The sequence below is a fragment of the Salmo salar genome, chromosome ssa22 (assembly GCF_905237065.1).
Source record: "Salmo salar chromosome ssa22, Ssal_v3.1, whole genome shotgun sequence".
Taxonomy (NCBI): Eukaryota; Metazoa; Chordata; class Actinopteri; order Salmoniformes; family Salmonidae; genus Salmo; species Salmo salar.
In genome coordinates this window covers 37,533,375-37,548,816 of record NC_059463.1, presented here as the reverse complement: position 1 = coordinate 37,548,816, position 15,442 = coordinate 37,533,375, and the positions used below count along the sequence as shown (strand labels likewise).

At 41.0% G+C, this 15,442-nt stretch overlaps 2 protein-coding genes across 2 annotated transcripts in view; both read left to right on the top strand.

Annotated features, from left to right (window-relative positions):
- Positions 1-710, top strand: part of LOC106583558 (sodium- and chloride-dependent GABA transporter 2) — a 52,598-nt gene extending 51,888 nt beyond the window's left edge. Inside the window, exon 13 of the mRNA XM_045705231.1 lies at positions 510-710. Within this exon, the coding sequence (XP_045561187.1) occupies positions 510-556 (47 nt within the window). The 3' untranslated portion in view covers positions 557-710. The remainder of the gene's footprint in view (positions 1-509) is intronic.
- An 859-nt stretch (positions 711-1,569) lies between these two features.
- Positions 1,570-15,442, top strand: part of LOC106583559 (sodium- and chloride-dependent GABA transporter 2) — a 36,822-nt gene continuing 22,949 nt past the window's right edge. The window contains exons 1-2 of the mRNA XM_014167878.2: positions 1,570-1,859; positions 4,409-4,543. Coding sequence (XP_014023353.1) covers positions 1,673-1,859; positions 4,409-4,543 — 322 coding nt within the window. The 5' untranslated portion in view covers positions 1,570-1,672. The remainder of the gene's footprint in view (positions 1,860-4,408; positions 4,544-15,442) is intronic.

Sequence of the window (15,442 nt, the reverse complement as noted above, 5' to 3'; positions counted from 1 at the left end):
TTCAGCACATCATTAATACTGTACACACCCAAAGAACATGAGACAAACACGACACATGAGACAGACAGCACACGAAACAGGCACAGCACATGAGACACACAATAAAGAGACCCTGGTTCAACCAGACTTTGGTTCAAATACATGTGTACTTGAGTATCTAGTATTTAAAATATTTTTTCTGTGTATTTGAGTATTTTCAAATACACAGCCCAAAACAACTACTTTTATTTGAGTATTTATATGGTTATTTGTAAAAAATAAAATTAAAAAAAGAATAGTCTGCCAAATTGTATTTGACAGTATATTCAAATACTTATTTCAAATACTATTTTCTACCCATCTCAACCCATCCTTCCAATGTTTTTTTAATGTACATACTGTAAAAGAGTATCAATGTATTTCTGAGAATACTGTACTGTATGTAATACAAGGAATCCAAAGGCTCCTGGTTAAGGCTCATTTAAGCCTGGTGCCCTAACTCCTGTCTGTCTTCTCTGTCTGCACCTTAGGTGGTCTCAATATCCAGCCTGCTACTCACAGAGCTGAGGTCAGCTGAAGTTTCACAGCCCACCCCTACATACATAAATACCAATGGTATTTCAGGCTGGCCTCCCCATGGTGCTGGTATCTGGAACCTCAAGATGTAGGCCCTTGATGAACTCAAACCCCAGAAGGCATTGGCATGATAATGGACTTGAGGCCCAACCAAGGTCAGGACTTCAGGAATTATGTGTTTTCAGTTTTCAGTTCCATGTTTTCCCATCACTAGGACTGACCTACAGAAGTGGACTTAGCTCTATGTTTCGCTAGTTTCTAATGTAATTGGCCCCAGCTCCCCAGGGGGCCCCCACTGACTGATTCTGAACGCAAATGTGATGATTAAACAGCTTTATAGGGCATACACATTGCAGAATTGCCTGAAATGAAATACATATGAAATTGGGGGGAAATGTCCCTTTTGAGGATAGAGGGACCTTATACAAAGAACTAATTATGTCTGCATGTGCATAAATATAGAACACATAGTCTTTGTGATGTCTACACGGGACTTTGTGATGTCTGCAGAGCACAGGACTTTGTACAGTAGTAGGATAAGCCCAATGCCTTGTTATTATAGTCTGGTTGTCCAAGGCTAAGATATAAGCACCCTCTTCTGAATGTACACCAGACCAGAATCTGTTAAAATGATTCCTTCTATACAGAGTGATCAAAGACACTAACTGTAATATAAATGATCAGTATTATCTGTAATTCCTTTAATGTCACTGAGAGTTGTAAACCGTATAAATTAGGAAATGAACCTGTTTCAACAAGAACTGAAAGTCAGTTATCCTATATAGGAATTGTACAATGTGTTATTCTGTGTAGCTCTGTTGAAACCTCAGTCTCTCCCATCCCAGCTGAGAGGATCACAGTCCTGCAGGCATTCTTTTGGATATTAAAAGTGCAGCTCTCATTCAAATATCTGGATCCCGTGCTAGCTAATGAATGACTTGTCAGCCCTCATGTCTTTGCGTCCCCCTTCAGGCAGAAGCAGCTGGAATCTTGACAGTGCTGTTATCCATAAAAGCCCCAGCAGCAGCAGACAATTGCACCAACCACTGACCTCCAGGCAGGAACTCAACAGACTCGACCAGCAGTATTCACCTCTCTCTCTCTCACTCACTGCAGGATGGCAGGTCCTCTCTTGGCAGGCAGGCATGAGACTCTCCCCGGGCCGATGCAGGATGCCCAACAGAGGGTCAATGAGCGAGGCCAGTGGGAGAACAAATTTGAGTTTATTCTAACTGTGGCTGGCGCTATTGTTGGACTTGGAAATATATGGAGATTTCCCTATCTTTGTTACAAGAACGGTGGGGGTGAGTCAACAAAGTCCTATTTTTGTCTTTTGGTTAAATACAGAGAGCTCCAAAAGTATTGGGACAATGGTTTGGCTCTGTACTCCAGCACTTTGGATTTGAAATGATACAATGACAATGTTAAAGTGCAAACTGTCAGCTTTAATTTGAGAGTATTTTCATTCATATTGGGTGAACCGTTTAGAAATTATAGCACTTTCTGTTCATAGTCCCACCATTTTAGGGGACCAAAAGTTACTTAAATGTGTATTAAAGTAGTCAAAAGTTTAGTATTTGGTCCCATATTCCTAGCACTCAATGATTACGTCAAGCTTGTGACTCTACAAACTTATTGGATGCATTTGCTGTTTGTTTTGGTTTTGTTTCAGACTATTATGCCCAATAGAAATTCATGGTAAATAATGTATTTGTATCATTTTGGAGTCATTTTTATTGTAAGTAAGAATAGAACATGTTTCTAAACACTTCTATATTAATGTGGATGCTACCATGATTACGGATAATACTGAATGGATCGTGAATAATGATGAATGAGAAAGTTACTGACACTCAAATATCATGCCCCCCCCCATTATTGTAATGGTGAGAGGTTAGCATGTCTTGTGTATGATATTTGTGCATATGTAACTTTCTCACTCATCATTATTCATGATTAATTCGGGATCATCCGTAATCATGGTAGCATCCATATTAATGTAGAAGTGTTTAGTGTTTAGGGGGGTAGGTCCCTTTAAAAATGTTCTTTAGAACTTCCAAAATGTTCTTTAGAACTTCCAAAATACTTCTCATAGTTATGGGTCAGTAATAAAAATAATAAGTAATAATATGAAATAGGTACAGTCTGTGAGGTATGTGGCTGTTGAGCTAATGTCTCATAACAGCTATTCTTACATTGAGCCAGTTGGCTAGCTCGAGAGTTGGTTCTGGCTCGCGAGAATACTGTTATTAAGGTCACCAGCTCTGTCTTCATTTTTGATTTCCATGATTAAGCAACAGTTTTTTTAAATTTCCTGCTAAATTTCTTGCCGTTTTGTACCTAAACACCATTCAGTGTCACATCAGAGAACATGACATTAACCAAAAAATTGATTTGATCTTATTCAATATTGTTCACTTATTTGCATCTTGCATATATTTTGTGTATATTATTACAGTTTAAAACAGGAACACCTGCTCTTTGCATGACAGACTGACAAGGTGAATCCAGGTGAAAGCTATGATTCCATCAATCAGTGTAGATGAGAGAGGTTAAATAAGGATTTTAAGCCTTGAGACAATTGAGACATGGATTGTGTATGTGTGCCATTCAGAGGGTGAATGAGCAAGACAAACAATTTAAGTGCCTTTGAACGGGGTATGGTTGTAGGTGGCAGGCACACCGGGTTGAGTGTGTCAGGAACTGCAACGATGCTGGGTTTTTTACACTCAACCGTTTCCCATGTGTATCAAGAATGGTCCACCACCCAAAGGACATCCAGCCAACTTAACACATCTGTGGGAATCATTGGAGTCAACATGGGCCTGCATCTCTGTGGAATGCTTTCGACACATTGTGTAGTCGATACCCCAACGAATTGATGCTGTTCTGAGGGCAAAAGGGGGGTGCAACTCAATATTAGGAAGGTGTTCCTAATGTTTTGTACACTGTGTATACTACATTCTTAACTTGTATGTGATTCTACAATAGATACTAGAAAATATAATGTTGTATAACACACTTTCCACTCCTAGTAATATTACATTGAAGTTTCCAAATTTGTTCTCTTTTAATAAAAAGTTTGGTTGTGAGAGCATATGATGAAATTATCCTATTATTTTAGTCAAGTCTCTCTGTCTTGTTTACAAATGCATGGTTGATTTGCTGACTGGTCAGATGTGAGATCAGGCAAAAAGAGGAAAGAGAAGGGTTGGTTTGTTGTTTAGCATAAAGCTCATTTAAATGACACAAAGAAACAAAGCTTCATCCAAATACTGTAGTTGAACCCCCTGAAAACTCATACCGTCTGACCCCATGGTCATTGTGCTGGTTTCGCATTCCCATTCCTTTTAGATAAATACGTATACATTAATTCACCTTGCATGGTAACAATTTAAAAGAGGATTTTTGGGGGGGATTTTCCACACTGCACTTAGAGGGGTGTGTTTGATTTGCACAGTAGTGTGTCTCTCAGATGTAGGGAGATTGTTGACACTAGATTTAGATATCGGTGATGTGACGCATTCAGTATTGATGGAGGTTGAACACGGCTGAAAAGTCATCTGTCGCAGGCAACAGGAATTTGATTTCTAAAACTGGGTATATTGTGAGGGTGTGATCCATGAGACAAATTTCAATTTAAAGTGGCATGACAAAAAATGGTTTGCTCAGATGTATAATGATGAAAGATACAAAGACTTATGCATACTGTCAGTGTCAACTTAATCTCAGCACCCAGAACCAAATCAGCTGTCACAAGATATTGTCAACTGAAGGTTAAAGTTTGAACATAGATTAACATCAAGCATTGTATATGGAGTCCTAATATGTGTGACTCCTTCCTGTACTGTAGGTGCGTTCTTCATCCCGTACATCCTGTACCTGGTGACCTGTGGCATCCCTCTGTTCATCCTGGAGACGGCTCTGGGACAGTACACCAGCCAGGGGGGCATCACCTGCTGGAGGAAAATCTGCCCGCTGTTTGAGGGTGAGTATTGCTGTACAGTTCTGTGCACTTAAAAGTGATGTTTTCAAATGCTTTTGCTGCAGCCCAAGTAGGCTACATTGTTTTCATTGTGACAAATTCTCTCGTAGGATGAGCCTGAGCCTTTATTATGTGCTTTCCGCATTTCATAATGTAGATGTCTTGCTACAGCACAGTAAAGTTGAAAGATTATGGTACATCATTATGTAAAGTAGAAACCATAATGAAGTAAACAAAATAAACCACTTTGCAATGAATAGTACAGTGAGACTTAGAGTAGGTGTGGTTCCTAATTCGTGCTGAGACACGAAACAAATAATTGCTTTGTGATCTTCATTCATGAAGATTTTTGTGCAGTTACATATGGCCCTCATTTATTACTGTTCAAAAGTTTTAGAACACCTACTCATTCAAGGGTTTTTCTTTATTTTGACTATTTTCTACATTGTAAAATAATAGTGAAGACATCAAAACTGTGAAATAACACATATGGAATCATGAAGTAACCAAAAGTGTGAATCAAATTAAAATATGTTATAAATGTGAGATTCCTCAAATAGCCACCCGTTGCCTTGATGACAGCTTTGCACACTCTTGGCATTCTCTCAACCAGCTTCACCTGGAATGCTTTTCCAACAGTCTTGAAGGAGTTACCACATATGCTGAGCACTTGTTGACTGCTTTTCCTTCACTCTGCGGTCCGACTCATCCCAAACCATCTCAATTTGGTTGAGGTAGGGGGATTGCGGCGGCCAGGTGATCTGATGCAGCACTCCATCACTCTCCTTCTTGGTAAAATAGCCCTTACACAGCCTGGAGGTGTGTTGGGTCATTGTCCTGTTGAAAAACAAATGATAGTCCCACTGAGCCCAAACCAGATGGGATAGGGTATCGCTGCAGAATACTGTGGTAGCCACGCTGGTTAAGTGTGCCTTGAATTCTAAATAAATCACAGACAGTGTCACCAGCAAAGCACCCCCACACCATAACACCTCCTCCTCCATGCTTTACCGAGGGAAATACACATGCGGAGATCATCCGTTCACTCACACCGCGTCTCACAAAGACACAGCGGTTGGAACCAAAAATCTCCAATTTGGACTCAAGACCAAAGGACACATTTCCACCGGTCTAATATTCATTCCTCGTGTTTCTTGGCCCAAGCAAGTCTCTTCTTCTTATTGGTGTCCTTTAGTAGTGGTTTCTTTGCAGCAAATTGACCATGAAGGCCTGATTCACACAGTCTCCTCTGAACAGTTGATGTTGAGATGTGTCTGTTACTTGAACTCTGTGAAGCATTTATTTGGGCTGCAATTTTTGAGGCTGGTAACTCTAATGAACTTATCCTCTGCAGCAGAGGTACCTCTGGGTCTTCCATTACTGTGGCGGTCCTCATGAGAGCCAGTTTCCTCATAGCGCTTGATGGTTTTTGCGACTGTACTTGAAGAAACGTTCAAAAGTTCTTGAAATTCTTCGTATTGACTGACCTTCATGTCTTAAAGTAAAAGTAATGATGGACTGTCATTTCTCTTTGGTTATTTGAGTTGTTTTTGCCATAATATGGACTTGGTCTTTTACCAAATAGGGCTATCTTCTGTATACCCCCCTACCTTGTCACAACACAACTGATTGGCTCAAACGCATTAAGAGGGAAAGAAATTCCACAAATGAACTTTTAAGAAGGCACACCTGTTATTTGAAATGCATTCCAGGTGACTACTTCAGGAGGCTGGTTGAAAGAATACCAAGAGTGCACAAAGCTGTCATCAAGGCAAAAGGTGGCTTTTTGAAGAATCTCAAATATAAAAAATATTTTGATTTGTTTAACACTTTTTTGGTTACTACATGATTCCATTTGTGCTATTTCATAGTTTTGATGTCTTCACTATAATTAGACAATGTAGAAAATAGTAAAAAATAAAGAAAAACTCTTGAATGAGTATGTGTTCTAAAACCTTTGACCAGTAGTGTATATCCAACTAATAATACAATAGCGTCCCTTCTGAAGACCATGTCTGAATTAAATGTTCACTTTTTTAAATTAATAATAATATATGCCATTTAGCTGATCCTTTTAGCTAAAGTGTCTAACTGCACAGAGATAGCATACATCTTAGCAGCAGGAAATTAACCCTTCATGACCCTGGTGTTGCTACTGGAGCCATGCTTTTACCAACTGAGTCTGAGTCCCACATTAATTGATGTCATGATTGGACAGCTGAAGCAAGCACACACACACACACACAAATAAAAAATCTGTTCAAAAATGCAAATCAGACAGAAGGGCTATTTGAAACATAAATTGATTTGGATCTTAGACATACAGTATTTTCAGAATGAATGTGGCCCTGTGGTAACCTTAATCTGACTAAATCTATCATGGAAGCCCAAAGGCCGGCAGATGGCGATATTGAGTCGTGTCATTTTACCGTCCAAATGCATTGTATGCAGCCGGCAATAGTTTTGTATCCCTCATGGACCAGTTTATACCTAAATCATTCTCCATTCAGGCTGCATTTTCCTCCTTAAATATATTTAATTGTGAGAAAATGAGAGAAAAAAAATTTGGAAAATATGCTTACTTTCATTATGAAAAAACATTTTCCACCACCAGTGACTAAATGCTAATCCAAGATGTTGTGTATTGCGTTCAGCCAATCAGGCTACATCAGTCCGTTTTCTCACCCCTAACCTAACACAGCGCTGTATTAAATCAAAGAAACTTTTATTGGTACATACACATATTTAGTAGATGTTATTGCGGGTGTAGTGAAGTGATTGTGTTCCTAGCTCCAACAGTGCAGTAATATCTAATAATTCACAATAATACACACAAATCTAAGGTAAAAGAATGGAGTTAAGCAATATATAAATATTAGGACGAGCAATGTCGGAGTGGCATTGACTAAAATACAGTAGAATAGAATACAGTATATACATATGAAATGAGTAAAGCAGTACGTAAACACTATTAAATTGACTAATATTCCATTATTAAAGTGACCAGTGATTCCATGTCTATGTATATAGGGCAGCAGCCTCTAAGGTGCAGGGTTGAGTAACCGGGTGGTAGCCGGCTAGTGATGGCTATTTAACAATCTGATGGCCTTGAGATAGAAGCTGTTTTTCAGTTTCTCGATCCCAGTTTTTTTGCACCTGTACTGACCTCGCCTTCTGGATAGTAGCAGGGTGAACAGGCAGTGACTCGGGTGGTTGATGTCCTTGATGATCTTTTTGGCCTTCTTGTGACATCGGGTGCTGTAGGTGTCCTGGAGGGCAGGCATTGGGCAGACTGCACCACCCTCTGGAGAGCCCTGCGGTTGCGGGAAGTGCAGTTTCCTTACCAGGCAGTGATACAGCCTGACAGGATGCTCTCAATTGTGCATCTGTAAAAGTTTGTGAGTGTCTTAGGGGCCAAGCCAAATTTCTTCAGACTCCTGAGGTTGAAGAGATGCTGTTGCGCCTCCTTCACCACACTGTCTGTGTGGGTGGACCATTTCAGATCATTGGTGATGTATACGCCGAGGAACTTGAAGCTTTTCACCTCTACTGCAGTCCCGTCGATGTGGATAGGGGTGTGCTTTCTCTGCTGTTTCCTGAAGTCCACGATCAGCTCCTTCATTTTGTTGACATTGAGAGAGAGGTTATTCCCCTGGCACCAGATGTAGTGGGCCTACCTGTGGTGACAGGTCTGGTCTTCCAATGTTTGCCCTTGGAGTCCTACCAGAGATGATTTTGGACTGGTAGGAGTGAGAATTTTGGAAAGAGTGGATTCCTGTTTTTTGGCCAACCCATACGTTGTGCTAAGCTGGGTAAAGGACAAACTGGGTATGGTTACATCTGTTTTGAGAAGTGGAATTGTTTCGATTTTTTGTGTAACTGCCTCCCAGAGGAAGCGGGTGCATCGAATCATGTGGATCAAATGAAAAGGAATATTCCTATTGCTTGTGATGCTCTACGTTTGGTGAGACATAGACCCACTGGCAAGACTGAGAATATCCTGTCTGTCTTGTTGAGCTTTGATACAGAGTTTCTACCTGATAAAGTCAGGTTTGGGTATATTTGCTATTATGTGAGGGCTTATGTTCCGAACCCGCTTCGGTGCTGTAGGTGCAAAGGATTCGGACATGTTGCAGCAGTGTGTAGATGTCACGTTCTGAATCTTCAAATTCCCTGTTGTAAAGGAGCCAAGGCGCATCGTGCTGGTAATTCCACATCTTTATTGAGGGAAACCGAAACCAAAACAATAAACAGGTACGCAGCAAGAAACGTAACGCACTGTGCCGTACACACACAGAAATAACAATAACCCACAAACACAGGTGGGGAACAGGCTACCTAAGTATGATTCCTAATCAGAGACAACGATAGACAGCTGCCTCTGATTAGGAACCATACTCGGCCCAACAAAGAAATACAAAAACAACATAGACATACAACACATAGAATGCCCACCCCATGTCACACCCTGACCTAACCAAACAGAGAAAAACGACTCTCTCAGGTCAGGGCGTGACAGTAGAAGGGAGATCCCAAGACGTGAGAAATGTGCAGGAGGGCATAGTCAGAGATAGTGTACAGTTGGGATAGAGAAAGCACTGTGTGTCAACTGTGGTGGTGCCTATGCAGCTGGGTATCCAAATAACCTTGTGAGAGAGAGACAGGTTGAGATTTCCAGAGTGGATGCAAAAAGTTTCCTATGCTGAGGCAGTGAAGAAAGGCGAGGAAGGCCTCCAGTGAGTAGGCCTTAAGAAAGAGAGCCAGAGAGGATGAGTTTTACTTAGGTTGGATTTCATGCATTTATAGCCATGGTGATCAACTGCACTGCACTGATGAAGCGGAAATCACAGAAGATAGATGTAGTAGTTGCAGCGGCAGAGAAATATTTGGGAATGAGAGATTTTAGTGCAGAAGATCTACAGGAAGTTGGGAGACGGGGTTCCATCCTCCCAAGCCGATGGCCTGGTGTAGGATGGTTTAGGGCCAAAGTAGTGGGATGGAGTGGTGGGTTTGGGGAGATAGTGTATAGGTGCACAGTTAGGTGGTGGTACAATTTAAGTTTTTCCCATTACCCTTTTTTTTTGGTGAGCTGTGAAAGGCAGCAAGCAATACTCAACACAGCGTCTCTTCTGCCGGAAGGCCACACCAAGAAGAAGAAACAAGGCTGCATAGGCTTATAGTACGGTTTGCCCATCTTGAGATGCTGTAGCCAGTATAAACTTCCTCAAAATAGTCAGAATTCATCTTTATACCACAGTTATACCTGGTTTCTGATTGGTTAGAAGGGCATTCTAGAATGGACTCTTTGGGATAGGTGGGACATTAGCGTTCCACCTGGCCAACAGCCGGTGAAATTGCAGAGTGCGAAATTCACAAGTGCAATACATCAAAATACAGTTTAACTTGTTGTTAATCCAGCCAAGGTGTCAGATTTCAAAAAGGCTTTACGGCGAAAGCAAACCATGCGATTATCTGAGGACAGTGTCCACCACACAAATGCATAACAAATCATTTTCAACCAGGCAGTTGCGACACAAAAGTCAGAAATAGCGATATAATATATGCCTTACCTTTGAAGATCTTCTGTTGGCACTCCAAAATGTCCCAGTTACATTACAAATTATCCTTTTGTTCGATAAATTCCTTCTTTATATCCATAAAAACTCAGTTTAGCTGGCGCGCTTCAGTCAATAATCCACTCGGTTTCCTTCCTTCAAAATGCACACAGAATTAATCCCAAACGTTACCAATAAACTTATCCAAACAAGTCAATAAACATTTATAGTCAATCCTTAGGTACCCTAATACACAAATAAACAATAAAATTTAAGACGGAGAATCGTTATTGTCTTTACCAGAGATAAACACAAAAAACGTGCTCTCTCGGCCATGCGCTTGGAAACACTACAGCCAAAATGGGAGCCACTAGAAAAACTACAACTTCTCCCTCATTTTTACAAAAACCAGCCCGAAACTCTTTATAAAGACTGTTGACATCTAGTGGAAGCCCTATTATAAAAGTGACAGGCATTGAAATCAGTGATATGCTGATTTTTTTTAATGGTTTGTCCTCTGGGTTTCGCCTGCCATTTCAGTTCTGTTACACTCACAGACACTATTTTAACAGTTTTAGAAACTTTAGAGTGATTTCTATCCAAGTTTACCAATTATATGCATATCCTAGCTTCTGGGCCTGAGTAGCAGGCAGTTTACTTTGGGCACGCTTTTCATCCGGACGTCAAAATACCGCCCCCTATCCCAAAGAAGTTGAATTGAAAATGCCCAAGAAGCCGGTGTTTGGAGGATATATTTAGTTGAGGGCTGGCAAACACTGCCAATACAGTGCCTTGCAAAAGTATTCATCCCCTTGGCGTTTTTCCGATTTTGTTGCATTAAAACCTGTAATTTATATGGATTTTTATTTGAATTTCATGTAATGGACATACACAAAATAGTCCAAATTGGTGAAGAGAAATGAAAAAAGTAACATATGTCAAAAAATTTTAAATGGTAAAGTGGTGCCTGGAAATATGTATTCACCCCCTTTGCTATGAAGCCCCTAAATAAGATCTGGTGCAACCATTTACCTTCAAAAGTCCCATAATTAGTTAAATAAATTCCACCTGTGCGCAATCTAAGTGTCACATGATCTGTCATATGATCTCAGTATATATACACCTGTTCTGAAAGACCCCAGAGTCTGCAACACAGCTAAGCAAGGGACACCACCAAGCCAGCGGCACCATGAAGATCGAGGAGCTCACCAAACAGGTCAGGGACAAAGTTGTGGAGAAGTACAGATCAAGGTTGGGTTATAAAAAAATATCAGAAACTTTGAACATACCACGAAGCACCAATAACTCCATTATTCAAAAATGGAAAGAATATGGCACCACAACAAACCTGCCAAAACTCACGGACCAGGCAAGGAGGGCATTAATCAGAGAGGCAACAAAGAGACCAAAGATAACCCTGAAGAGGATGCAAAGTCCATAGGACCACTTTAAGCCATACACTCCACAGAGCTGGGCTTTACAGAAGAGTGGCCAGAAAAAAAGCCATTAAAGAAAAAAATAAGCAAACGTTTGGTGTTCGCCAAAAGGCATGTGGGAGACTCCCCAAACATATAGAAGAAGGTACTCTGGTCAGATGAGGCTAAAATGTAGCTTTTTGGCCATCAAGGAAAATGCTATGTCTGACGCAAACCCAACACCTCTCACCACCCCGAGAACATCATCCCCATCATGCTGTGGGGATGTTTTTCATTGGCAGGGACTGGGAAACTGGTCAGAATTGAAGGATTGATGGATGGCGCTAAATACAGAGAAATTCTTGAGGGAAACCTGTTTCAGTCTTCCAGAGATTTGAGACTGAGATGGAGGTTCACCTTCCAGTAGGACAATGACCCTAAGCATACTGCTAAAGCAACACTCGAGTGGTTTAAGGGGAAACATTTAAATGTCTTGGAATAGCCTAGTCAAAGCCCAGACCTCAATCCAATTGAGAATCTGTGGTATGACTTAAAGATTGCTGTACACCAGCGGAACCAATCCAACTTGAATGAGCTGGAGCAGTTTTGCCTTGAAGAATGGGCAAAAATCCCAGTGGCTAGATGTGCCAAGCTTATATAGACATACCGCAAGAGACTTGCAGCTGTAATAGGGGTGAATAGTTATGCACGCTCAAGTTTTCTGTTTTTTTTGGTCCAATTTCTTGTTTGTTTCACAATAAAAAATATTTTGCATCTTCAAAGTGGTAGGCATGTTGTGTAAATTAAATGAAACCCCTAAAAAAAACCAATTTTAATTCCAGGTTGTAAGGCAACAAAATAGGAAAACATTTTAGAAATTGGCTGGCTGGGCTGATGAGACAGTGAATTGCGCAGTCAGATGGAACAGAGTAAATAGGCATATTGACATCGTGGAATAGACACAGGCTGGAATGTGGTTTTGACCAATCAGCATTCAGGATTAGACCCACTGTTGAACAATTAAATGATAATGCCTGAGAAGACGGTGTTTGGAGGATATATTGGCACGGGTGTTGTCGAGGGCCAGCAAACCGTGCCATTATATCCTTCAAACACCAGCTTCGAGGTCATTATCACTTTTATACAACGGGTTACCAACATATTCAAATAATGATTTACATATTTTCATTAACCTCTATGGGCTAGGTGGGACGCTTGCGTCCCACCTACTCAACAGCCAGTGTAATCCCGTGGCGCGTTATTCAAATACCTAAAAAATGCAAAAACTTCCATTTTTCAAACATATGACTATTTTACACCATTTTAAAGACAAGACTCTCGTTAATCTAACCACACTGTCCGATTTTAAAAAGGCTTTACAATGAAAGCAAAACATTAGATTATGTCTGCAGAGTACTCAGCCAGAAATAATCAGACACCCATTTTTCAAGCTAGCATATAATGTCACATAAACCCAAACCACAGCTAAATGTAGCACTGACCTTTGATGATCTTCATCAGATGACAACCCTAGGACATTATGTTATACAATACATGCATGTTTTGTTCAATCAAGTTCATATTTATATCAAAAACCAGCTTTTTACATTAGCATGTGACTAGCATGTGACTAGCATTCCCACCGAACACTGCCAGTGAATTTACTAAATTACTCACGATAAACGTTCACAAAAAGAATAACAATTATTTTAAGAATTATAGATACAGAACTCCTCTATGCACTCGATATGTCCGATTTTAAAATAGCTTTTCGGTGAATGCACATTTTGCAATATTCTCAGTAGATAGCCCGGCATCACAGGGCTAGCTATTTAGACACCCAGCAAGTTTAGCACTCACCAAAGTCAGATTTACTATAAGAAAAATGTTATTACCGTTGCTGTCTTCGTCAGAATGCACTCCCAGGACTTCTACTTCAATAACAAATGTTGGTTTGGTCCCAAATAATCCATTGTTATATCCAAATAGCGGCGTTTTGTTCGTGCGTTCAAGACACTATCCAAAAGGGTAAATAAGGGTGACGAGCATGGCGCAATTCGTGACAAAAGAATTCTAAATATTCCATTACCGTACTTCGAAGCATGTCAACCGCTGTTTAAAATCAATTTTTATGCCATTTTTCTCATAAAAAAGCGATAATATTTCGACCGGGAATCTGCGTTTAGGTAAACAGACGAAAGAAAATAAAGCATGGGGTCGACTCGGGCACGCGCCTAAGCCCATAGTACTCTGATCGGCCACTTGCCAAAAGCGATAATGTGTTTCAGCCAGAGGCTGCCTCGATATCGTTCAGCTTTTTCCCGGGCTCTGAGAGCCTATGGGAGCCGTAGGAAGTGTCAAGTTATAGCAAAGATCCTCAGTCTTCAATAAAAAGAGCCAAGATGAAACACAACTTGTCAGACAGGCCACTTCCTGCATGGAATCTTCTCACTTTTTGGCCTGCCATATGAGTTCTGTTATACTCACAGACACCATTCAAACAGTTTTAGAAACTTTAGGGTGTTTTCTATCCAAAGCCAATAATTATATGCATATTCTAGTTACTGGGCAGGTTACTGCCCAGTAACTAGTTACTGCATCTAGTTACTGCATCTAGTTACTGCCCCCTAGCCCTAACAGGTTAAAAACATTATTTTGATGAATTTATTAATACGATTTCAACCTTCCACAAGATATAGTCCCGAAACAATTCTAGGGTTGCTGCCAAAGCCGGTGTTTGGAGGATATATTGGCAAGGGTGTTGTTGCCAATACAGTGAGGGAAAAAAGTATTTGATTCCCTGCTGATTTTGTACGTTTGCCCACTGACAAAGAAATGACCAGTCTATAATTTTAATGGTAGGTTTATTTGAATAGTGAGAGACAGAACAACAACAAAAAAATCCAGAAAAACGCATGTCAAAAATGTTATAAATTGATTTGCATTATAATGAGGGAAATAAGTATTTGACCCCTCTGCAAAACATGACTTGTGGAAAAACCTTGTTGGCAATCACAGAGGTCAGACTTCCTTGTAGTTGGCCACCAGGTTTGCACACATCTCAGGAGGGATTTTGTCCCACTCCTCTTTGCAGATCTTCTCCAAGACATTAAGGTTTCGAGGCTGACGTTTGGCAACTCAACCCTTCAGCTCCCTCCACAGATTTTCTATGGGATTAAGGTCTGGAGACTGGCTAGGCCACTCCAGGACCTTAATGTGCTTCTTCTTGAGGCACTCCTTTGTTGCCTTGGCCGTGTGTTTTGGGTCATTGTCATGCTGGAATACCCATCCACGACCCATTTTCACTGCCCTGGCTGAGGAAAGGAGGTTCTCACCCAAGATTTGACGGTACATGGCCCCGTCCATCGTCCCTTTGATGCGGGGAAGTTGTCCTGACCCCTTAGCAGAAAAACACCCCCAAAGCATAATGTTTCCACCTCCATGTTTGACGGTGGGGATGGTGTTCTTGGTCATAGGCAGCATTCCTCCTCCTCCAAACATGGCGAGTTGAGTTGATGCCAAAGAGCTCCATTTTGGCCTCATCTGATCACAACACTTTCACCCAGTTGTCCTCTGAATCATTCAGATGTTCATTGGCAAACTTCAGACGGGCATGTATATGTGCTTTCTTGAGCAGGCGGACCTTGCGGGCGCTGCGGGATTTCAGTCCTTCACGGCGTAGTGTGTTACCAATTGTTGTCTTGGTGACTATGGTCCCAGCTGCCTTGAGATCATTGACAAGATCCTCCCGTGTAGTTCTGGGCTAATTCCTCACCGTTCTCATGATCATTGCAACTCCACGAGGTGAGATCTTGCATGGAGCCCCAGGCCGAGGGAGATTGACAGTTCTTTTGTGTTTCTTCCATTTGCGAATAATCGCACCAACTGTTGTCACCTTCTCACCAAGCTGCTTGGCGATGGTCTTGTAGCCA